Raw genomic sequence first — 25,950 nt, 5'->3', positions numbered from 1 at the left:
TCTCTGAGACTAAACGCAGAATCTAGAACTAATGTTACAGAAAATAAGGTCAAAGAAATCAAGTAACATTGCTACCAAAGTTGCAATAGAGTCTTTGGATCATCTTCCATCATTAATATCAATGCTTGACAGCACTTAAAAGTTTAATCATGATTTGTAACCCTCTGAATTTTATTGCTTCTACTGTCGGAAATCAATTTCAGTACTTAATGGCATCTTGTAACCTCAGTCAAGGAGAATGTTGGCTTGATTTTTATTCTCCTTTTACATGAAGCTTCACTGCTAAGCTATACTCTGACAAAATTATTTCTGTGACATTCTTTAACAAAGTTGTTTTCAGGTCGCTGACTTAAAGAAAATACTTTTGAGTATACAGCATACTTCAGAAGTATTTCTCTCTGTTGTTCATTTTTATTGAGCTATAGCTTCCTGTATTCTTCAAAAAGTTGTTGATTCTGAGCCTAAAATACAGTGAAGTGTATGTTTAATCTTAGTCACATTTGCAGACCTGGGACTTCTCATGTAATTACCATCCACCACAAGTGTCTGGAAGATCAGACCATAAACTGTTGTTTAATCTTCCTGTTGCTTACTGAGGTTCAAGAAGAGAATGGAGCACACTTATAATTCCAAATTAAACATTTAGATTAGTCTTTATTGATTCCTTTTGATCAGGAGAAGAGTGTTTGGGCTTGATTCTGTGTTCCATCACTCAGTAATTTCAGTCGTTGAAATTATTGACCTGGTTGGGAGCTCTCCATTAATGGCATAATTGCAAATGAAATTGAGTACATTTCTTAAGAGAAAATTGTTTTTTACCAAAAAACACAAAAAGGGGTAGCTCATAGGAACCAAACTAAAACAGGGTACAAAAAATTATACTGTGTCTGATCTCAAAATTTGCAGCTTTTCATAGAATGAAACATGCAAAGGGTATATCCCTTGATCTCCTTTATAAATAACTAAACATTGGAAGAGTTTCTACTTTAAGTATGGTACTGTATACTTTTCTGTACACTTATTAGGAGATTTTTGTATGCTTTGAAAAATAAAAAAATTGAAGAGTGATAAAATCAGTGACACCCACTGGGCCAGCAGTAGATCTAGTTTACCAATTAAGTGTCCTGACTAGGGAATGCTGCCCTTTTTTACCTGTACATTGACTTCTTATTGGAAATGTCATCTGTTTGGCATAGAATAGAAGAGAAATAATGAGATAATGTTGCCATAAGGAGTAACAGGAGTGATTTCTTGAACCACATTATTTAAACTTCAGTCTAATTCCTCAAGAAACTCTCTGGAAAATAGTTTCTTCAGAGAATTAAGGAAACTGATTTGTATTGGAAGTTCTAAGACCCAAACCCCATAGGACCAACATAGCAAACCACGTCTCTAAAAATGAAGGAGATAATTTTTGTCACTTTTCAAATCCTCTTTATCTTATATACAAATACTGAGCGCCCTCCCTCACATTTCTAATACATTTCATGTGGGTTTTTCCAATTACGAAGGCACAGCGCTCTGATTTACGTACTGATGACTTCCAGCTAACTTTCCTTGTTATATTTCATTTAGAGAGCCTGCTGTCTGCACATGATAATGTTTATGTAGTGGATGACACGGTTCTGGAGCTCTCGGAGGTGGAAGAAACAGCGTCGGAAAGCAGCTGTTTTGCATCAGAGGACACCACGGAGGACTCGGGTGTTTTGAGCTCCCCGTCTGACATTGTGTCTCTGGATTCACAAAATGACAGTGTGAAGCTGAGAGACATCAAGCTGGTCAATGGCTACATGGACCCAGCTGAGGCAGCGTGTGGCACGGAGACGTGTCCCGTCCAGAACGCTCACTGCGACAGCGTGGGACCCGACAGCGCTCCACCGAGGTAAATATTCACTTGCCACCAGCACTTGTCCTCCTGCTAGGGACTCGTTTAAGAAAACCAACTTATACCGTCTTCTGCTCTTTCACAAACCAGTACCAATGCCAAGTGACTCCTCCCAGTGAAAAGCTCACTGCCAAATCCCCTCGAGCAACATACTTGTAGCAACAGGCAAAGGTCACTTTTTTGTTTGAACTTGTAGTTACATTTCTTGCAAAAGACCGCTGCCCTCCAGAGTTGATTTCTTCAAGGAGTCTGAAATAATTCTGTTACTGTTTGGTTTATTTTGTACTTCTGATAGCCCCTGAAGTTTTTAAAAAATGTTACGGTATATTGATCTGGAAAAATGACATGCAGATCATATAATGGAAAATTCAAGTCATCGAAAGCCAGGTGGAAAAGGACTATATGCAGTGAACTTTGGAGATTGGTTTGGAAATATTTGCATATATATATATATATATATATATATATCTGTTCACCTAATGCTAACCTCCACTGGTGTTTTACTTTGGGGTGGGGTTTTTTCCACATATTTCCTTCTTTTCCCTTTTTTTTTTTTTTTTTTTTACCATAAACAAACATTTTTCTGAAGTTTTTGCAAGAAAATACAAGAACCTGGAGTTTAACTAGAAACTGCCTTCAAGCACAAATGACTCTGACACTGTTTGTTTGCCAAAACTCACATAGTTGGTGGCAGGACTGCAAAGGGAAACCAAAATTTATAGGACTTTGCAAATACAAACTGGCCAAATAGGAAGCTGTGCCTCCAGCAAGGAGGGTGGCCTGGTAATACTGACAGGGATCTGCTCTGTATGATGCTGCAGAGTCATGGGACAGGGGCCAGAAATTCCTCTGAATTCTCAGTTGACACAAAGTCTGTGCTTTCTGGTCTCTTTCCATTCAGCTGCTAATCTGTACCCTCTTCATAAAAGCATGTATCATGACCTAGCTATTTCCATCCACACATTTCTGAGTGAGAACTTCATCTTGGATCATGCAGTGGGTGATAACTTAGGGATAAATTAGACCAAAGTCAGTATTTAACCTACTGGAATGATCTTGGTGTTTTTCTTTATCCATCAGTATCAATGGGGACACGGTCAAGCCTCACTGAGATACTTGCTCAACACTACATTTTTCTTGTGATTTTTCCTTTTGCAGCATCTTAGGTCCTCATGCAGATTCTATTGGAAGGATTAGATAGGTTGGTATAGTAACTGCAATTAACATTCCAGACCTGATCCAAAAAAGCAACCCATTAATTTCAGTAGACTTGGATTGGTCCTTTTGAGGTAAATATGCTATCCCAACTTTCTTCAAAATGCAGGATCTAAAGGGATTTTCTTGAAAAACACACATGCATGTTCAGTGTGGGACGAAGAAGTTAGCATTTTGTTGACCAAAGGCATCAAAGCAAAGCCCTGTAATAACAATACTAATCAGCTACAGTTTGGGGGGGATCTTTTTCTGGTTTTTTGATCAAATAAAAGATTAACCACAGGTCATTGTGGCACACTCCCTCTTGACAGTCAGTATTCCCTTCATCGTTCACCTCAGCCAAAGATACGTATTCTGTTCATGGCATTTGGATTTACCTCTGCTGCACAAACACACACAATTTTTACTAGATGGAAAGAGTGCACAGAGAAGAGACAGTGGGATGTTTCATAAGCTGTCCTGCAGGACTTGAGTCCAGGGGTCTTGCTGAGCCAAAGGAGTGGAAGCTGGGAGGATAGGGTGCTGCACTGCCCATTGCAGTCAGGAAGGTGCTGCAGTGTCCTGTCTTGGGCCCCCAGTTCAAGAGAGAGACTGGAAAACTGGACAGGGTCCAATGGAGAGCCACTGAGGGGGCTGGGGCACTGTTCTGGCTTTGAAATTAGCCCTGCTTGGGGCAGGAAATTGGGCTAGCCTTCCAGCTTGCTTTTTTTTTTCTGTATGTTTATAATTCTAAATATTCTGTATTTATCTAATATATCTGTAATTTAAAAACAGTGTTTTGGGACTGAAATGGGAAAGTTATTGTTCTTTGGGGAATGCAGTTATTTTACATAAATGCTATTTATTTTTTAGGGACAGCAAAATTGCTCCAGATCAGCTTAGGGATATAGCAAAAACTTAACATTTGTGATGTATTTTAATCTTATGTCAGCAACCACTTAGACTGACACAACAGTGATGCTGAGAGTGATATCTTTTAAAATGTTATGCTCTGAATGTGCCAGTAATATTTGAAGGCAAATCCAATTCCACTCATAACCTATCTTCGTAAACAAAACAGCTTTAAAAATTGTACTACTCTAAACCCTTTTGAGGTCAAGCTGCTAAGTTTTTAAAAGCCACTTCCTAAGTGTAAAGGAAAGGGTAAAAAAGTAGGTTTTAAAAACTATTTGCATGAAATTCTTGTTTTAATCAGATATAAATCCATTCTTAGTACAATTTTGAGTACAACCAAATTTGCAGTACATCAATTTCCATTTTCACTGTCAGAACAGCTGCCACCCCACTAGTAGAATGTGTTGGGAACTCAGAAATCCTACATAGTTCTTTGATGAATACTTTCAGGACCAAGCCAGCCTCTTAAATCTCTGAAATAAGTCAAAATGCACTTCATGTGAACAACTAATATGAAGCTATACAGAGTTATAATTACATTTCATAAGCTACAAAATATAAATGAAAATTTTACACAGAGTTCACTCATTCCTTTCTATCTTCTACTGTGTACACCAGTGATCTAAACTCAATTCTAAAAGGAAGAGAAGAACAGAGAAATTTGAAAAATGTGTTGCTACCGTAAAGTAGTAAGGGTTAGAAGCAGTGAGACTGAGTTCTCCTTGAGTCTGAGCTATACTGAAGCCAGAAATTTTATTTAGTGACTAATTTGGCTAAGTCTTGGGGAAAAAAAAAGGTTAATAAGAATAATGGAAACATTTAGTTTGTCATTTTAAATTCTAAAGCTGACTAAAAATTGGGCTTTTCATCCGTGATGTAACAAATTCCTAAGGATTAATAGTGCTATATACTAAAATAATTTTCTACTCCGTGGATTGTAAAAAGTACCCTTAAAGTGGAAGCAAATTATATTTGGAGTGTGAAGGGCTGTAAAAAAAGTCCAGGTAGTATTTTGTCCATCCATTGTGAAGAAATGCAATGAAGAGCAGAATCAGTCCACAGTTCTTACCTGGGTTTGCTCCAGAATTAGCCTGTGCTCCAGGAGATCAAGAATATTTTGCCATGTTGCTTCCTTTAATTAGTTGTACGGGGGTTTTTTTAATTAATTTTTCTCAGGGTTTCTGGAGTTGTTTACTGGATGTCCTAGGTGGTCTCTCTGGGGCTGTAATGCCTGATAGCACTAGAATATCACAGCAGGGTCTTCATCTGCTGCTGAAGTCAAGGAAACTTGTGAGCATTTAAGGGTACAGTTTCTGACATGGGATATGTTTGTCAGCTCACAGCAGGGTAAGATTGTGGCCAGGTCAGAAATTACACCAACCACGGGCTTTGCACAAACAAATATGACAGCACAGCAGAGTTCCAATCTACTTCAGTTCCCAGAGCACAGAAACAGAAATTTCTAAAAGGTACATAGATTCCAGGGTTTCCAAGCTGGGGTCTTTCCTCAAAGGTTTTAATTTTCTGTTCATGGTAGCGACTTGCAAATGCACTCTTTTTTGTTTGGTTCGGTTTGGGGATTCTTTTTCAAGCAATCGTAATCTAAATACACATACTAATTAGCAATTAGAATATCAAAACAAATGTCAAAACACCCTAATTCTACTCTTAGCTCTGCCTCTAACCTGTTAAACCATCTTGGTCCCTCCGCCAAGAAGAGGGATCTGTGAGATCCCCTTCTGACACTGACTGGTTTTTTAACAGTAAAAACCATAACACAGCTATCATATCTCACGATACATTTGTACAGTGCCTGGTGGAGGAGAATCCAGACCTCAGCTGGAGGTGCCAAGGGCTAAACCCATATAAATAATTGACTACATGCAACGTTTGCCTGTGAATGTTTTAATATTAACTGCTGAGTCTGAACATTGTACTACATAGTTCTCTTTATTCATATCCTTTCTTTTGGTTGATGTCTTTGTGTTATGTATCTGTTCACCAAATTTTAATATATAGTGTTAAATGAGTAACAAGAAAACCACAGAGAAGCTGAAATGTTGCTTATGTAGCACTAAGTACATCTCATGATCTCACAGTGTTGCAACCCTGTCCTCCCATACCCCTTCTTTTCCCATCCCTTGTGTGGTGTCATCACGCAAGCTCCTAGGGGCAGGGATCAGACAATTTTAAACACCTATAAAGCATCGTGCACACCTACTGTCTGGAGCTTTATAAATAATTACCCATGAAAAATTATGTTCAAATAATATTATAAGGGATGCTAGGTCATGCGCTCAGAGTCAGGTAACTTCAATATTAAGGCTCTGTGTGTAATCTTAGATTCTCCCCTTTTAATGTCAATTCCCCCCCTTTTGTACTTTTTGATAATGTCTCTGCTTACAGTGGTGGGGACTCAATTTTATTTACTTTCTAAGTTTAAGTACTCAATTAATAAGACAGATATACCGCTCTTCACTCAGTTCAAATTCTCTTCTGGAGACAGGACTGCTTTATTTCCTTTGGCTCTTTTTTATCTTACTCATTGCACTGGTATACACATGCTAAGCAGACTTTAATTCGTTTCTCTGCACAGTGCTCATGTGATGTGAAGAGGTGGCATTTCCCTGTTTTAGGGAAGGAGAGCTGATGGGCTTTCCTTCAGTCAAGGCAGAGTAGTGACCATGCCAAAAAGGTGGCTTTTTTTTCAGAGGGCTGAGTATTAAATAGAATTTCATGTATCAGAATGCAGCTCTCCTTTTCCTCCAAAATCTGTTCTTGGAAGACATTTAAACATTTTGATTGAAATAAAATTATATAAATTATCATTATATAAATTGTAATGTGGACTGTCACCTCACAGTCATGTGTAGTTTCTCAACTTTATATAAGCAACTGAAAACAGTGTTTTAAAGGGTCTAACTCTTAAGAGTGGTTCTGCTGGCCTGTCTCAGAAAAAGAAAAACACTTTAAAATACCATACTTTTTTTAATTCTGAAAATATTTTAAATGTACTGAAATGTTTAAGAAATAAAAGTATTTTAAAATGTGAAGGAAACGTTGTTGTTATAAAGATATAAATAAATACAGGCTTGTGTGCGACAAAAAGACAAAATACCTTCTAAATGTCTGAAAGGGATTTTTCCCTCCCTTGAGTGTCTGCTTCAGTAGCCATGAGAGAGGAATATTTTTTCACGTACAGCTAGTAGAGGACATAGGGTGGGGGTGGGGGAACCCTCCAGAGATCAGTTTGTGCTGTGGGTCTGGACAGAGATAATCCCATTTCCTTCCTTTCTCTTGGAAGAATTTGTTACCTTTGGCTCTGGTAAGGGTAGCTGAAGCTGCTGGAAGATCAGTCCTCTTAGTTACCAACCTGAGAAGTGCTTGCTGTTTACTATTAAACTGTTTGGATTCTGATGAGTTAGTTTAAAACAAAAGCTTGAAACGATAGGGGTGGGTGAACCTGTTCTGCTTAATTTTCAGTCCATTCACATTCAAATGTTACAGGGGTTTGTATTCCACTTGGGAAGGACAGGACAGAAGGAGAAGTCAGTAGCTGGAGACAATTCAGCGTAGAAGCTGGTCAGAAGAAATAAAAATAGTGAGTGGCAGAAGGCAGGAAGGAAAGAGAAAAACTGCAGTGAAAAATAGCAGTGTATGTATGTATTATATATACCTTTGTGCGCAAACACATTCTGTATAATTACTTGTCACTTGCAGCTGTCTTTGAGAAACAGGAGAAAGTTTAGTTCTGTTATTTCTCTATAGGATAGGTTATATTTTTAACTGGGTAGGCCTGTTTTACTTTTTTGAAATCAGTTTCAAGGGGTAGGAAAGTAGGGAAAGGGTTAAAGTGACACAGAGAACCTCAGGGAAGAAAAATTATTTAATTAAGACCCAGATGTCTGACAGATTTGCAAGCCTCTGCTTCTTACATAGTTTTCCTTCCTTATCTCTGGCTTTCCCTTTCCCCTTGTTCCAGAAAACTCTTCAAATTTGGAAACTTTTGTGCACTTTTTTGCTGTCAGATCTTCATGGAGAAAAGATATTACGGATGTTATGGTTAAGTAATAGATACTCTCAGGCATTCTGGGGCAAGAATACCGATTAGCCTTTCTGTTAAACTCGTCCACTAGAAAAATACTGTATCCTTTGGAACTGTAGAATATTTTAAATATTAGAGAGCAGGTTGGCTTGCTAAAGGCTTGGTGTTAGCTTACAGGAGAGGAAGGCTGTGGTCCTTTTCTGTTTCTATTTTTCTGTGCAAATCAAGAGATGTTATTTTACTGTACCATCTTTTAACTTGCAATGTTACATTGCACAGGTGATGTGTCTGTATTAAGATCTAAATCATGCTGGTCCACTTTCCTGACTATTTCTGGCAATTCTGTCTGCCTACGGGCTTTCCTGTTGAGAAGCTGTTGCCAGAGGAGGAGGAGTAGGGGGTGCATCCAGCTATATAGCAACTATAAGCTGCTGTTTATGCAGCAGGAGCCTGGAACTGACATATGTTGGGCACTCTGGAAGCTTAAATCACCCTGGTATGTAACAAGCTTAGAGATTTCTAGCATTAAAACACAAAATGATACTATGCAAAAGCAGATTCGTTTGCTTTCTGTTTGGATTCTTGACCCATAACCATGGAGGAAAATCATAAAAGGACCATAAACCCAGCTGCTGTTGAAAAATTGCTTCATTTTCCTCCTCACCTCTATTTTCAAGTTCTTACTGTTAATTGGGTGGCAGTATATCTGAAGACACTACTGGACCTGTGTATTAGAGGATTGAAAAATAGTTAAATTCAATCTCTGGTGACTTTTATTCATCATATCAGATATAAATGCAGTATAAAGACCTTTGTTTGATGTAGTCCCACAGAGCTAGAAACAGAACACAAACCAAAAATTGAATGGAAGTGATACCTGTAGCTCGCTCTCAAAAATATGTGGAACTTTTTTTTATTGCCTATGTAAGAATGTAAAAAAGAAGGTTATCTGATATTCAACAGAACATGACCATGTGCTTTTTCCCCTTCCTAGTTGCCTGCCAATTTCAGAAAACTTGCATCAAACACAAGTGCTATCTAACAAGTGCTATCTGAGTGCTATCTTTGCAATCTAACCAGTCACAAATTGGTTGTTCAGTCTACAACTTTTGAATTTTAACAGGCTTTGGTTAAAAATTCATTCTCAAGTTCACAGGAGGCAATAAAAATGGAAAATATTGCTGGTCGGGTCATGACTTCGGTGACTAGAAAGTCCAGCACTTACACTAGCTGCTCTCCTGCTGCAATTATACTACTTCCTTGAAAAGAAATGAAAAAAAGTTACCTAGCCTAAGAAATGCAAAGAATGGAAAAATGGTGTCTAAGATTGTGGAAACCATTGGTTAATCCAAAAAACAGTTACCTCCACTTTTTGAAGAGTACTTTGCTCCATCACTCACAAAAATGAATATATAAAACCCCTGAGTTTACTTAACGCCATCTTTCTGGCCTGATTGAATAGCAAGTTGTTTTCAAAAAGCTTCAGCCATACTCCCTACTTCTTAAAATCCTTCAGCATCAGTCTCTTCTTTAACACCCACCTTGATATATATACAAGGTAGAAGCATTTCTCTTTGCAGCAGTTGTGTAAGAAGTGAATATCATGGATTCATTTTAAAGAGGACCAACTTGGATACATAAAGACGGGTTAATGTAATTCCCCAGTACCAGACAGGGATGACTGTCAGAGCTGGGAGGGGAGCCTGAATGTTCCAAAGCCCAGTCTTTGGAACTGGAGTAACCATGTCAGTTTTCCAGGTAGGTCAATCCCTCTTAGCTGCCCAAGGCTCATGTGAGAATGTTCTCAATGTGCCTCACGGTTGTCACTACATCCCTGCATGTTCTACTGCATGGTGTGCCTGTATGGATTTAACTTGTTTGCAAAGGCTCTGTCTTCCCACCCCACCTGGTCACAGGTTCAAAGGAGCCATGTTCTCTGTCTTTCAGTGTAGCAAATGTGCAAAATGAGTGAGACTGCAAATCATGTTCAGTTAACCTGAGATAGGTCTGCTACTAGGTTTCTTCTTACCTGCTGCCTTTCAGGTAGGATGCAAGTTTCCCTGTCTTCCATCTTAAGTCTAAGAGCCTCAGATAGATGTCTTGAATATCCTACAGCATTTAAAATGGCACCAAGAAACTGCATTTGGATAATTGAATGTCTTCCTTCATCCCTTCTCTGCAGTTTACATAGGTCTGTGTTGTATTTAAGCTGTTATGGTGGGAGGTGTGTTCTCTGCCTCATACATGAGGTTCACCAGAACTCCCAAGAAGTGCTCAGAGAAACTTGGGTCAGATTTATTTTTTACAGACCCACAGGAAACGCTGCTTTGACTATAATAAAATGGTAGCTTCTCTCATTGCAAATCCCTTGTCTTACCACCAGTTTGGGTTTATTTTATGCAGCATTTCCAGCTAGTTTTATCAGAGAAATTTCTCTCTTTCTTAGAATGTAAACCTTCTCATAAATGTACGTCTCCCATGGCACTAATTTGGTAAAATGCTGCTGTAAGTTTCATTTTGTCTCCAACTGCGCAAATGGCTGCCAAAGAGTAATTAGGCGTTGTAGCCTGAGCTCAGTAGAACATTAAATGCTGTAGTTTAGTAGTCACTTTGCTTCGTTCTGTGCTCTTGCACAAATCTCTGCTAATCTACATAAGTAATATGTGCGCAGGCTTCCAGGAACCGTGCACATTTGCCATTTCTAGCTTGGGCTAAATGCTCACTAGTGCTGTATTTTTAGCACCTCATGTTTTAACCAGGAAGGCAGCATAAAGGTTATCAAGTTCTTCCCTAAGTAAAAAAAAAAAAGCATGTATGAGAAAATACCACTGGTAATGTTTATCCAGAATGTAAAACATGGTATCGAAATAAGTCATATTTTTTTTGGCTTCTGGCCAGAACAGCTGTCAACAAAAGAAAAGTGTGTAGGGTTAGAAGGGAAGAAAGCTATGGAAAAAAAAAAAAAATTGAGGCCCTTTTGTTTTCCTTTTTCTGTGAGAAAGAGTCTTAGGCATATTTGTAAGGCATGTGAGCTACTGGAAACTACCAGACCTTCACCTTACAAAACACATAGCCCATTCTAAATTCTCAGTGGTAAGAATTTTAAGAAAAACCCTTGTGATTAAGCTATACTTTCTGGGTTGCTTTGTAAGTGAGTTTGGAGATGCATCACACAGTAGGTCTGTTAGAGATTTAGAAATGCAGAAGAAAAGATCAGCGTTTTTCTGAAGCTCCCTCGGTAGCAGCAAATAGGATTCTTATCCTTTCATTTTTAGTGCATTGTTCTTTTTCCTTCAGAAAAATGCTGTGAATTGGATAATATTATCCCAGTTGTCGAAATAAAGGATTGAAGCAAAGATTGAGAGGCAAATTTTGTATAGTCACTGTGTAATTACACAGAGGATAATGAAAGAAACCACTGCTGACTGTTGTGCCCAGCAAGGAAAGGATAATTTTGCTGTGAGGAGTTACTGAAAGATTCCCACTGATAGACATGAGAAAAGAACTGGTCAATGCAGTGCAATGGACCTACACTCCCTGTTTGAAGCCCAGGAATGCTTGTTCCCATCCCAAATATGTTTTTCTAGATAAATTTCCCATAAAATTCTCAACCCTGTTGTTTTCGGTAGAAATTCCAGCACGGACAACCTTAGTAATACAGATTTTGGCTGTATTGTAGAAGAGTCAGGCAATAGACAGGAAAATATAATCAGGTACCAAATGGGTGGTGAGCTGGCATAGCCTTCATGAAATTAGGTCTCATGAGTTTACAGATTTTTCTCCCAAGGCTTTGGAAACAACTTCTCCACAGTAGGCCAGAGAATGAGTCTCAGTGTATGTGTCACTTACTTGCCTCCAGCTGTGTGCAGCTATTCTGCAAGACCAGCTTTGTAAAGAGGGAAGTGGTATTTGCTTTCCATGATGGATAGACCTGTTGCTTAGCTGGTGCACAGTTTGAATGGTTCTCCCATTGGAAATGCTCTCTCTGAGTTTGCAAATAACTTGTTTTAAAGGCACTCAAAGGAGAGCATTTTTTAATAATTTTATTAAACTTACCACCGCAAGAACAATATGAAATTCAGTTAGTTCATTCTTTCTGCCATCTTCACATTGAGAGTTTTGTTTGTCAGTCTTCTCTCCCAATTGGAATGCTGCAGTAAGTGTAAATCTTTTTGTCAGATTGCTCAGATGAGCAATCTCATTGTTTTATGGATGTGTGTGTGTGTCTGTGTGTGTGCGCCTCAGGGTACAGGGGACTACAGTCCTACAGCATCAGGTGCCTGCACTGGAGATTTTAACTGATTTGCTTCACCATCCTCATAATCCATCAGGGGAAAAACTCAGTTCACCATGAATCTTGCAGTGTGGATGTTGAACCTGAGCATCATTAGAGCTCACTGGCTTGTGGGGATGTTCAGGTCCTGTCAGCTCAGGTCAGTGGCAGAAGTTGGAAGAAATGTTATTCCAGTCGCAGAGCACCCTGTCTCTTCCTCTATATTTAAAACAACCAATTCTGATTTCTGTCTTAGATTCCAGTTTAGGAAACCTCTTAGTCATACACCAAGCCTTGTCGTGAATTAATCCCACCTGTGTGTTCAGATACACAAGAATGTGTGCATGAGAGTTTTGGAAGGCTTCCTTGGAGGTGTGTGTTGTTTTCATTGATGCTGCATACATGAACTCAGCTTCGTAAGTGCAAGGCAGTTTAGGCAAAAGTAGAAGGATCAGGCTGCAGGACTACTACAAAAGACATAAAGGAGATGTGAATGCTAAATAAAAAATGAAGTAAAATCAAATAAAACATCTATGCTTCAACGTGTCCTTTCAGTTGCTCCTGGTAGGAGCAAGGGAAAAATCAAACAACAAAGTAGCAAAAAATGAAGCTACATTGTTGGACAAAATTTAAATCAATATCAGGAAACACCCCTGAATTTTTATTCAGATTACTATCATAAAGGGAAGAAGAAAAATGACATTTTTCAGGTAGTGTTTGGTAAACTAACAAAAAAATCTGTCATCTGTTACTATATCTGTTGAATTAAGGGTATGATCTTGAAAAAAGCAAATCTGCTTCACCCAGCTAGAGTTAGTTTAAATGTGGCTAGAATGGAAAGCTGCTTTTTCAATAGACTAATCACAAGTCTTTCCTACTTTTTCAAGCACTAATTGCAAAACTTAGATACAGTGTCACAGACCACAACATCTTAAATTTGGGTGAGGTAACAGAAAGAAATAAATTGTCCACTGTGAAATTCTAGTTTCAATGATTTAGATAAAAATGTTCTGCTGATCGAGATTGTCCTCTAAGGAATAGAAGACTGTTGTGTACCAGATTGACATACAGGAGGTCTCTTGTTGTTCGTTTGTTGCTGTTTGTTTAATTTAGGGTCTTTTTTTAGGATATTTTTGGGATTGCTTTTTTTTTTCTTCTTCTTTTAATAAGCCAAGTCAACACTTGGCACTCATTCTGATTTCAGACTCGTCTTAGGTCATTGTACAGCTTCATCAGTTTTCTGGCAAAATCAGGTCCCTTGGTGTGTTTCATTAGAAACTGCTTTCACTCTCTCCCACACCTCAAGATGCAGAGTGATTGTATAACAGTACTTTGAGTATATTTATTTTCCATTACCATGCAATTTTTATTTAATTAAGGTGCATATATTTGTTACAGCGGGTGCACAGGATGGTTAGTGGTCTGCTTTAAAATTGTATGGATGTGCAAAACCTTTGTCCTGGAATATGCTGTGTTTCTGCAGTCCAACTGAAATGCTTCATACTGAAGCCAGACCATTTCTTTGCAGGCTTTATTAACATCATAATCTTTTGATTACCAGCACACTGGGTGTGCTCAAACACCACGATGTGGATATGTCAGCGTGGAAGTCTGTGTGTGAGGCTACACATTTTTCATACATTTGGGAATGAGTTTCAGAACCCCAGTGGGTGCAAAAGGGCTGAAATTATAACGTGTTTCAGAGCAACAGTGCAAAGTGAAAGAAAAGGGAGAGACCAAATTATTTTCTCCTCTTTCCTTTAGCAGACAAGATGAAGCAATGGCTTTGGCTAAGCATGAGAATGAAGATACATTCATTGCAGCACAGCTCCAGCAGACTTTGGCTAACTTGGATGAAGATTTAGAAGGTAGGAAAGTGTGTGTTACCTCTGAAGTGCAAGAGACAGAGACACAGCCAGTGGATGCAGAATCTATCCGTACTCTTGAGACATCCTCACTAAGGATGTATGTTTCTCACTAAGATCACAGGGAACTCATGAGTGAGGTAGAATGTGCTTCCCCCAAAGTGGCTTCTTTGCTTCAGGAGTAGACACCCTTTATAGGCTCCCACTGAATATTTTTCAAACTGCATATCAGATTGTCGTTGTATTTCAGTGTCTTCTAGCAAAAAGAGACTAACAGGATCCAATGGACACATTTTATTGGCCAGATTTAGTATAATTTCATTGACTTCAGTGAAGCTAAATCAGTTGTGAATCTATGTTTAATGAAGAATACCTCTGTCTTTATTTTATCATTATGAAGTGGAAAAGGATGGAACATTTTTGTACCCAGTGTCTCCTCTGTGTTAACAGGCACATTTAAAAGTTAAAAATGGAAAAACATGAAACAGTGGGAAGAGATAAAATGTCATATTGTGCTCCTCTTTTTCCTACTGTGAATTAAAAATACTTCTCTATTATTGGTTTGTCAACAAATGACATTGAGTACTTTTTTCTAACTTCCCATCTTCAATTTAATACCTCTGCAATGGATTTTAGTCTCATTTGATTTCTTGTGAGTTCTCAGACACAGCCATTTCTTCGCTTGTGTTGTAACCTTTGATTTATACCAGCAAATTTGAGAGTATATATAGCCCTCTTGCACAATGAGGCTTCTGTAGTCACTGGTAATAAAGGGTGAGAAGAATGGAGAAAAAATAAAAGTACTGTTTCTTTGTTTACTTGCTCAAGGAAATCCTTCAGCTGCGCTGTTATTACTAACCAGGTCTGGGAAACACAATTTGGAGTTGCTTGCTGTTTCTTAGAAATGCTTCCCCTTTGGAGTCATGTGGTGAAATGTTTATCACTTAGATAAGTTAGTCAAAGATAAGGTATGAACAATAGATGAAATTCTGCTTTCAGCTGCATTTGTGTGTTTCCCACTGGCCGGAGGGAGTGCAGGAATATTTTGCCAATCCTAATCAGCAACCAGACAATAAGAAGGACCCAGACGTCTCCATTTTTTGTAATACAGGCATTAAAAAAAAAAAACCTGTTACTTAAAGTGTAACTAAAATACCTGGTTTGCTTAAACTTGTACTGTCTGTCTGTGTAATTTATAGTCATATTGCCTAAATGCTGCCTATATGTAACATTGTATGTGTGTTTTGCAGCAGTGGATAGTGTCAGTAACTCTGACTCCGACTACACCAGTGAAGTCTTGAACCCACATATAAGAAAAGTTGAGGCCACCCAAGATGTTTCCATTTCTGTTCCAGTAACAATCATAGATGATGCTCCAGAAGTTAGCATCTCTAATTCAGATGAAAATCAAGAGATGGAGATTAGAGTTTCACAGACTATCTCAGCTGAGTCTGTTAATGCAAGAAACTTCACAAATAAAAACAACAATGCAGGTTCCTTTGATAAGGGACACACAGATGGTGGAGCTGTATGCAAGGACCTAATATATCAGCAACCATCTGAAAATGAATTCCTTCACTTGCCTGTGGAACAGAGGAGAGATATGTTTGAATCACTCACATCCTCCTTTGAAAAAAGAACTGAAAAGAACTTAAGACTGGAACCCTCTCCTAAACACGGTGTGAAGTCTGAGGAATGTAAATCCAAGCTGAGTCCATCTCACTCCAAAGCCATGACTGAAATCAGTACAGCAAAAGAGAAGCTAAATCCAGTTAATGAATGTAGTAGCAGAGACAAATCTCTGAAAAAAAGTAAATCAGAGTTAGAAATCAAATGGCCACCAGCAAAAAAACCAGAAGTAGAAGTCCCATCAACACCCACATGGTGTCATCGTGCCCAGAATTCAGGATCCAGCTACGAACCTAAAATGGGTTTGACAACCTTTAAAGTTGTCCCTCCCAAACCTGAAGTAAGACATTTTGATAGAGGAGTTTCACTCTCCACTGGTGCCATTAAGATAGATGAACTAGGCAATCTAATATGCCCAAACACCAGTGTTAGTAAGCAGGTACAAGGTTCTGCTTCTGATGAGAGTGAGGAAATTCATATTGGGAGAGTGAAGGCATTCTGGAGGTCAAGTTCTATGGAAAAGCAAAGTGATGACTCTGCTGAGCATTTTCCTAAAAAGTCAGCAGTCACCACAAACTCTAAGCCCTTTACTATAAAACATGAACACAAACCTGTCTGTCTTGCCACTCCAAAACCTGCAGCACCACAGACTGTTACTACCCAGGCAGCTGAAAGACAGTCTGAGAATGAAAGGACCAAACCAGCTCCTTCACTTACACAGTCCCAGGTATCACCTTTAGCAGCCCCAGCCGTTAGTAAGGACAAGCTGGAGCTCCCGTTCGTAAAGCCACACAGGAGAACTTCAAGTCAGTATGTTGCCTCTGCCATTGCAAGACACATCAGTGCAACTACCTTTAAACCTGACACTATGGAATATAATGAGAAAGATGAAAACAAGCAAGGGGCAGGAGAGGTTAAGAATGAAGCGGAAGTTTCACCAAAAAGATGTATTATTGTGGCCAAATACAGCCCTGTGGAAACAGAATCATCAGAAACAAGAGAAACACTTTCAAGTATTTTTGCTTGCAGTCAGAAAGCATCCCACAGATTTACACCTGGTGATAATTCTGGCATGGAAAACAAAGTAGTTAATATCAGGGCACCAAATCAAGCAACTCCTGTGAGTTTCTATAAAAAGAATGCCAGTGTTCCACTTAATAAATCCTCTTCAAAGGATAACAACAGTGCAGAAGATGATCATGGTTTAAACAGCAAACAAACTGTAGCAGAGAAAAAGACTGTGTTTGACCAGAAATGTGAGACTTTGACCCATACTAACTCAGCCTCATCCCTCAAGTCTCCTGATCTCCAAGGAATCTCATCCTCTTTTGGCTCATCTTTGCGAGTCACTAAATGGCGTTCTGCTAATGGTGTACAAGTTAGTTCACTTAAAGCTTCAACTGAGCTAAATGGTGCAGCAGCAAATGTAGAGTCAGAACAAGAGGAGAAACCTGATGATTCAGATGTTAATACTGTTGGTGAACTGGATGTTAATGTGCAGACCAATATTTTTGGACCAAAGAAGAAGTTCAAGCCTGTCATCCAAAAGCCAGTTCCAAAAGACACATCACTGCACAGTGCCCTAATGGAAGCCATTCAAACAGGAGGGGGAAAGGAGAAACTCAGAAAGGTAAAGTGGAAATCTTTTTAATCTTGATTAGACTGCAGAGCCCTATATTCACCCTGTCAGACACCAGAGGTTTGGTAACTTGTATAGTTGCTGGTGAGCCAGAGAACACAAGGCATTTGAAAAATTTATAATGGCAAAATGCAGACCAAGCTGCTGCTTATTCTGCACATCCTGTACATTATGCAACATCATGGGTGCTGCACTAGCTGAAGGAGGCAGAGGGTGCATAGACACAGATAAAGGAGAGGTAATTGAGGTTAGTCTAAGAACCAAACTCCCATTTCAGTGTGTTATGTAAAAACAGGAACACACAGCATGGAGAAAAGTTGTAAATACCTGCAGTGAAAGAAAATTTACTAGGGGATAATAGTATACCATTGACTTCGTGCTCAGGGGATATGGACTGCATCTCTAAGTACAGCATCACTATCTATACATACCTTTACTGTTCAGTGTGAATAAGGTTTTACAGGCAGGCCCAAAAAAAGACAAACTGATTAGTCTTCATAGTTTGCATTCTGGTACCAAGTGCCAAAAAGTGTTTCCTAGCTATCTCAAAGTAAGTATCTAATAATGATTTGAGGTTTATTCCCTCATATTCTAGGTTTCAACCAGTACACTAAATGGCAATCACGGGAAACCCTCATACACTGAGCCAGAGAATGAGCGCTCAGCCCTACTAGCAGCAATTAGAGGCCACAGTGGCACCTCAAAGCTAAAAAAGGTAAGGAATCAATATGGTAAGTATTTGAAGTACAGTCTATTCCTTCTGAGTGTTTTGAAAAAAACAGATATCCCACAAACAAAACATTGTGCTGCAAAGAGAGATGTTGAGGAGGTAACCATATGTCAGAGGACCAGATCTGACTTAGGCAGAGAACATAGCAGGTCCAATCCTATTCTCTGCTATAAAACTTAAAAGTCTTTCAAATAGTGTGCTTTTAGCTTAGAAAGAAGCATGTAGGAATCCAAACCAATTACAGGGAGTGTACATAGAAGACATCAAATGTTCATTTTCACATTTAGGTAGGTCTTTTTGGTTTTGGTTGGAAAGGATTGTTTTGGTTTGAAAGGACTTAAGCATTGTCTAGTTCCAACCCCTCTGTTTTGGGCAAGGACATCTCCCATTAGACCAGGTTGCTCAAGGCCCCATCCAACCAGGCCTTGAACAGCAACAGGGATGGGGCATCCACAGCTTCTCCGAACAGAGAAGCTATACTTTAGGAGTCTGCAGTTGGATTAATATACTTGCATTACCTACCAAATATATACACACCCAGCTTCCTGAAAACACACTAGGGCTTCTTCATACATGCTGTTATCTGCTAACATGGTACAAGTTGTATGCAAGTAAATTGATGTTGATGTTTCATCAACATTCACCACAGTAGGATGATTCCTTTTCTCTGAAAGATTTATCTAATCATTAAAGCATCTCTTATTCCTAATAGCCAAAACCTGCATTGTTCTAGCCTTAGTTTTCACTCAGTTGACTAATCGGGCCAAAGATGTGTCCTTGGCAAGGAGGTTCCCATTTCCCTCGTGCAATGACTCAGTTCATTAGCACATATCCAGATAGCTGGCATGAGATAGAAAAATTCTCTTGCCTGTATTAGGGAATTACTTCACCCCTCAAATATCCTACTGCCCTTGCTGCAGGTAGGGCACAGCTTCCTCTGAGCCTGTGAGCAGGATGTGCTAAGCAGCAGCAATCTTCACACGTACTTAACTGCATTCTGCATTCATTAGGAATAAATAGCAATTTGTGTAAAAGAGGCTCTGACAATGAAGTCATCACAGAGACTTTTTGGAATACTTTCCTCTGGCAGGGAAGTTTTTGCCATGATTTTAAAGGAAGTTGCCTAGAAACCATATGCTTTTTCACACCATGTCACCTGTGCTAGTTGAATCAGTGTGTTTTTGTGTGTACAGGGCGCAATACAGATGTGCTGTCCCTTTCATGTTGTCTCAAATGTTAGACTTTTATCTAACGTGACAAGATGCTCATATATACATTGTGTGTATATATATGTATAAGGAAGGAATACAATACAGATTCTCTCTGTGGATTATTTTAGGGGAGATGAATCCTTTAATTTTTTGCCACAGAAGCTCTGTGCTGCAGTTTGTCTGAGAAATGAATTATAATGGATCTGCTTGGAAACCTATTTGGTCCATAGTACTGAATTTCCTAATAATTGCTGAATCACTGTAATTACTAACAATTCATCATGCTTATTACTAGTAATGGTATAATGGCAAAAGTATCTCTTGACACAGTTGAGGGAAAACTGGCTTAGTCTGAAAGACTGTCTTCTTCGCCTGCATGCATTTAAAGTAGGATGAGTTTCCAAGCTGGTAATTTGTGCAGAAATTTTAGTTTCTGAAATTCCACAGAAACACACTTGGAAGAATAATCAATTGATTTTGTTCTCAGTGCTTTCACATAGCTCTCTCTGGTCTTTTTTCTTTTTTTTTCTTTTTTAAGTATGGCTGGAAACTTTAGGTTTAATGACTTTTTTTTTCAGTGAAGCTAAGTCTAAGAGCTCAGATCTGGAAGAGCTTCCCTGTCATCTGAGATTATTTCTGTGCAGCCCAGACTGCAAAACGTAATCATATTCCTGGGTGGCTACTGCAGCCTTAACATATCTTCCTGATTCCAAAGCCCTTGTGGTTGTTTCCAAATTAATACCAAGTCCAACTTTCTCTCTTACTTTACATGCCAAGAAGAGTTACAGGATGCTGAAGCTCACAGTAAATAAAGATTGGGTTTCTGAGACAGAATCAATGCCAAATCCTCGATGCTGGTGATCAGCCCAGCTGAGTGATGTGAGTGAGTAGTAACAGATGTTCAACCCCATGAGCAAACAAAAGTTCTATGGGTTTTACATCATCCAAGAAAAGTGAAATCGGGGTACTGAAAGTGCATCAAATGTCAAATAATTACAGTTTAGCCATGCTTGATATTAACCACCTTCTTTCAACTGCATGATGTGCAGATCTCCTCAGTGGCCTCCCAAGAGCTGCAGCGTTTTAGGGATGCAGAACAGTCCTTGCAGAAGGCAGAAGACCTTCAGGAAGAGCAGCTCTGTATCCCACCTGCCCCTGCCCAGCCACCACCACCACCACCTCCCATTCAGCTGTCAGCAGCAGCTCCTAAATCTTCTGCCACAGCTTCAGGTAATCCAGTGGAGGCAAGGCAAGCCCTGTTGGAGGCCATTCGCTCTGGTGCTGGAGCAGCAAAGTTAAGAAAGGTAAATGTACTTTCATATTTTACTGTGGATGAAACAACCTGTGCTTGCTGTTTTCAGAACCATTTTTAAGTTGTTCTAGGCACAAATTTATTTCTTCTATCAGAAGAAGGTACATGCACTATTTCCTCTCACTGAATCAAAGATTGGGAATGTATTTGAAACCTTTGAACAGCTAATGAAACACACCCGTGCATATATGCAATCCTGTGAACAGACAATGCATTTTATTAAAAAGACCATCAAGAGTATGACTATAATTTCAGAAGGCATTTTCATGACCTTTTCATTCTGTATCATCTGTGATAATACTGCATGTCCTCTAGACAAGGTGATCCTAAGAAAGATCAGATATGAGACCCTGAAGCAAATTTAGAAATAAATAGTATCTCCTAATTTCAGCAGTGTGTCCTAGACCTTGATTCCCAACACTTAAAGCTTGATCACACATGCTGAGATCTGTCAGTAAAACTGTGAGGTCAATTTAATGTCTGCCTGAACTTTATTAATTGAATGATGTGTGTTTCACTTTTGTGGTTAGATGTGAACTGGCCAACTCCCAGATGGCTAAACGCTCAGTTGCCTGTGTGTGATTTTTGGAGCAGCTATACTTATCTCTTTGATCAAAGTTTGTTCTTCCCAATCTCAAGTTACGCTGTGTTTCTTGGTAAAGAGAAGCAGATCAGTTGTCTTGAGTGGAGGCATCTCATTATTACACTGCAGTATCCAAGAATAGACTTTGATCCAAGGACTTAAGGGAATGTAGAAAAGCAGATGTAGTTTTCCCTACACATGAGTTAGCTGATGCCAACCATAAATGTGTAGTCTTTAACCTTGCTCACTTGTTCTCTTTTAAATAATTTTAAAATTCACTCAAATTTTAACATTCAAAAGTTATCCAAAAAATTTGGTTTCTGATAAACCAAAAAGTCCACAGAATCATACTAATGGCACAAACAAATCAGTGTTCCAGGGAAATTTACATCAGCATATTCTGATTACATCAGAAATAAAGATGTGTAGTTAATTTTTCATGTGAAAAATTACATCTGTATTATGCAGATGATTATGAGGAGCAGCTGAGTTCACACTTGATTTGTTCAAGTTGGAGAAGGCTGAGGAGCAACCTCATTACAGTCAGTGCCTTCCTTGAGGAGGGCAGCTGAGGGGCAGGCACCATCTCCTTTCTGTGGTGGCCAGCAATGGATCCCAAGGGAATGGAATGCAGCTGTGCCAGGAAAAGCTTCTTCGCTCAGAGGGTGTTTGGGCACTGGAACAGGCTCCTCAGGGAAGTGGTCACAGCACCAAACCTGAGAGAGTTCAAGGAGGATCTGGGCGATGCTCCTGGTCATATGGTTTAGTTTTAGGCAACTCCTGGGAGGAGCAGGGAGTTGGACTCAGTGATCCTTATGGGACCCTTCCAATTTGAGAGATTCTGTGATTCTAAAACTACAAATTATGAAGAAGTCAGGCCCTTATTTCCCCACTTCACCAATTGACAGAAAAAAAATGGGACTTGGACATTCAAGGGTACTTCATGCAGTTGTTTTCAAGATACTTCCAAATTTCTTATTCTTCCAACTACATTGCTCTTGCAGAAGTCTCTGAGGGGATCCATAGCTCTACTCATGAAAACAAGTCTTTATCATATCTTTGGGGGTTTATTTCAAAACACTTGGATAACCCATGCAGGTCATGAAAGTACACCAGATAGACTGATGTATTCTGCTAAATATTGTGCCTGTCTTGTCTCATTTCCAAGACAGAATAATTTTTGCTACTTTTGACATTGAAACAACAGAAGAGTACATCTCATTATATAGGTCTCTTATGAAAATAAAAGAGAGCAGTGTTTTGTCCAAGACAGAGTATGATTTTCTTATTACTGTGCTGTCCTTCCAGATACTGGATATGCAAGCTAGTCTCATGTATGCCAAAGTCATCATGACACTTTGACATCTGAGGTCTCATGCCCTTGATAACTGATTAAAGTAAAAATGTTGTCAGATTTCTGAAAAGGCTTTCTATCCAGTGTGTTTTAATATCTCTTCTAGTTTTATGCGTTATATTGTGAGCCAAATTCTGATCCTTCCCTTCAGCTGGACAACTTGTGACAGCAAAAGTTGAATCCACAGAGGAGAGAGAATACATGATAGCTGAGTATCAGTGTTTTCTTCCTTAACCCATGTCTAAGGAACACTGAGGTGTTTTTGTAGGCAGTGGCTGACAGGTTTCTTTGTGCCACTGCTGAAGCAAATTTTTTCTTTGTTTTGCCTGCTCTGTCAAAGTTCTATGATATGATTTGGAGATGCGAGCGCAGCGCTGTTTTTTGCTTTACTTTCTGGAAGATTTTGGTTGCAGCAACTAGACAGAAGAGTAGGTAGTTCAGTTCAGTAATAGCATCTGTTTCTCTTCCATTGTCTTCCCAAAGTCTTCTTGGACAAAGGCTTCTGACAGCAAAGTCATTTATTTAGCTAATATTGTGGAGAACTGGGAAAAATCTACATTGCTGACAGCAAAATCATTTATTTAGCTAATATTGTAGAGAACTGGGAAGAATCTGTGTTGCATAATTATGTGTGACTCGGTGCTTTATTTATGTGGGGTTAGTTGCAATGGAAGTAGATCAAACATAGCTGTCATGGGAAGCAAATGTAAAAAGCAACCCATTGCCTAGATAAGGAGCATCCCAACAAACATCTGAGCTCAAGTAATATCTGTGAAAAAGCAGCTCCTCCACTCCTTCCCTGATTACACAGCTGTTTGCTAAAGTCATGAACTTTAAGGTTAAAAGATTCGCTCTGCAGGAAATGAGGAGAGAAGTTGCTGCAGGCTGACCTTGCTTAGCTGAGAGTCAGGGTCTGCACAGCACAGTCTCTAATTGGGTCAGCCAAAAGAAGCCAGAGCAGAAATAGATGCTTGAGGGAAATGCCAAGTACAGGCAAGATAGTATATGCATAGCTCTCCTCACTCTTCCTTAATCCATTTTTTGCAGTACTGTGCCTGTTTTGGCAAATAAATCACTCTTTGTTTTGAAGAAATGGCTTCTGTTTTATTGCACACTTTTGCTGTCATAGACTCATGAAGGAAAATTCTTGCAGGTGCCAAGCCCAGTTGAGCCTGCTCAGTCAAATGGCTCATCCCCAGTGAAGGGTAGTTCAGACACCTGCCAGAAAGTGGTTATACTGCAGATCCTATCTAAAAGAAAGGGAGACACAGAGTGTTACAGGAATGGGATGAATTTACCAGCCTGGAGAAGACCTGACAATGTGCAAGGAAGCAACCCTTTCCTCAGTTTTTGAAATGGTCTGTCAAGGAACCTGACAGGTGTTCAACACAGCCAAAGTATAACAGCAAGTCAGGGAGGTGGCATCAAGTAAAGCCACCAGCCACGATGGGTTCTCTGGTGCCTTTAGTGGTTACTTATGAGAAATGAACATGTCTCACTAGCAGGGAGGCTGTCCCAGCCATGGGATCTGCCACATGTAAAAAGGAGAATCAGTTGATCTAGGAAGTAAACAGCTCATCTGAGACCAAATCGTAGCTAATTCTGGTGGACAAAACTCAGGTCATAGAGCTGTACCATTTGACGTACTGATTTTAAAGGTGAACTAGTGTTTTCCTCAAATTGTGTCAAACAGTATCATATAGTTAAGTTTATATATATGTGCAGTTTTTAACTTCCTATTTAGCATCTCGTAAAATGCAAAATAATGTAGCTAGATGTCTGAAATTCTCTATATCAATGCATGTGTATTTTTGTGTTTATGTAACTTGCCTTGGGATTTACCATGATTATTTGTGGAAAAAAACCCGTAACTACACATGCAAATAACCCGTTAGATGTCTAGCTGTAGGTATAGTTGCAGCACAAGTCCATGCAGGATTAAAAATCTTATTCAACAAAGGGAAGCTATAAAAGTTGCTTTAGCTTATATGCCATACACTCATTTTAGGTAGAGTTGTACCCAGGGATTCAGTAGAGTTATTGCAGGGGAATGTGTCTGCACATGGTGGGGAAAGCAAGTTATATCTCTGAAGAACAGGCTGTTGCTCTTGGTAAAGTGATTGCTTTAAAACACATTTTAATGGTATGTTCAAGGGAGATTCTGCAGATTCCATGTATTTTCCAATAAAGATTGGAGTTGCACCGAAGCAGCCTTTTCTGTTTGTTCATTGAGATTTTAAAAATTAATTTGGCTCCATCACAGTTCCCACAAGCATTCATGGTGATGTTTGGCATCAGCATTAGGTCACGTCAGCTCTTGATACGTGCAGTGCATCATTCTGTTGGCAATCAAAGGAGTCAGGTAAGGTAATTACTGCACCAACTGCAATGAGTCCCCGTGTTCTCTGGGATAATTTGGAGTTGGTTGTCAACAAGTAATGCATCGATCGGAATTATGGCATGTTGAGTGTCTTCTAGGAAGCATGGCCTAGTTCCATACCTTTATGTCAAGCAGTGAACTGTTCTTCTCACATAAACAGAGAAGTATAATCGTGAGTGAGCAAATACTGTTTCTTATCATCAGTATCTGTGGGTGCAATGAAAGAAATTACAGACTCAAAGCCACAGTTGGTATGCTGGAAATGGGGTAGGAGGCCCAATGATAAGATTGGCCAAGCTTGATATACAGGTAGTCAAATGACTCTATAAAATGATTTTGGTTCCCATGCACAGTGAGAGGCAGGGATTTGCATGCTGTTACTCTTTTTGAATTGGAAGATAAAACATAATTTGAACTCTTCACCTTGCTAATAATCTATACCATGACCTATTTTTTTCCTCAAGAGTGAGGGTCAAAATGGAAAATTTAGACTTGATCAAATGCATTATTCCTGTTCAACTTTTGTGGTGACCTTAATGTATATGTCTCTGATAGAATCAAAGCTCAATAACTTTGAATTTGGAAGAGCACCTTAGCATATGTATTTAAAATTAAGCATATGCTTAGATGACCCAAGGAGGGGGAAGGAAGATAAGCATTTGTTTAAGTGTTTTCCTGAATCACAGCCGTTGGGAGTTTCCTTCATTCAATCAGGAAGCAAAGTACTCATCAATTGATTTTTATGGCCAGTGACAGCTAACCAACACAGAACAGATTTTGACTGACAGATGTTGCATACTTGCAGCCTGGGCTTCTGCTCATTCCACAAAATGAAGGCATTTCACAGAAAAATGCATCACCTATGCTCCAGAAATAACACTATTGCAAACATAATACCTAAAGATGTATGAAGTGTGGGTTTTTTAGGGAAGGAT

At 39.2% G+C, this 25,950-nt stretch overlaps 1 protein-coding gene across 6 annotated transcripts in view; it reads left to right on the top strand.

The window, feature by feature from the left end:
- The window catches only part of COBL (cordon-bleu WH2 repeat protein), a 157,306-nt gene that overhangs the window by 129,874 nt on the left and 1,482 nt on the right, over window positions 1–25,950 (top strand). For 5 of the 6 annotated variants that reach the window (XM_014872280.2, XM_088171397.1, XM_088171406.1 and 2 more), the window contains 5 exons: window positions 1,576–1,882; window positions 14,077–14,180; window positions 15,428–17,436; window positions 18,041–18,160; window positions 20,436–20,690. In XM_014872280.2, coding sequence (XP_014727766.2) covers window positions 1,576–1,882; window positions 14,077–14,180; window positions 15,428–17,436; window positions 18,041–18,160; window positions 20,436–20,690 — 2,795 coding nt within the window. The remainder of the gene's footprint in view (window positions 1–1,575; window positions 1,883–14,076; window positions 14,181–15,427; window positions 17,437–18,040; window positions 18,161–20,435; window positions 20,691–25,950) is intronic. The other variant, XM_088171391.1, reaches the window with a different exon arrangement.

The sequence above is a fragment of the Sturnus vulgaris genome, chromosome 1 (genome assembly GCF_052056855.1).
Source record: "Sturnus vulgaris isolate bStuVul1 chromosome 1, bStuVul1.hap1, whole genome shotgun sequence".
Taxonomy (NCBI): Eukaryota; Metazoa; Chordata; class Aves; order Passeriformes; family Sturnidae; genus Sturnus; species Sturnus vulgaris.
The sequence above is the reverse complement of the archived record's forward strand: the minus strand, read 5'-3'. Positions and strand labels throughout refer to the sequence as shown.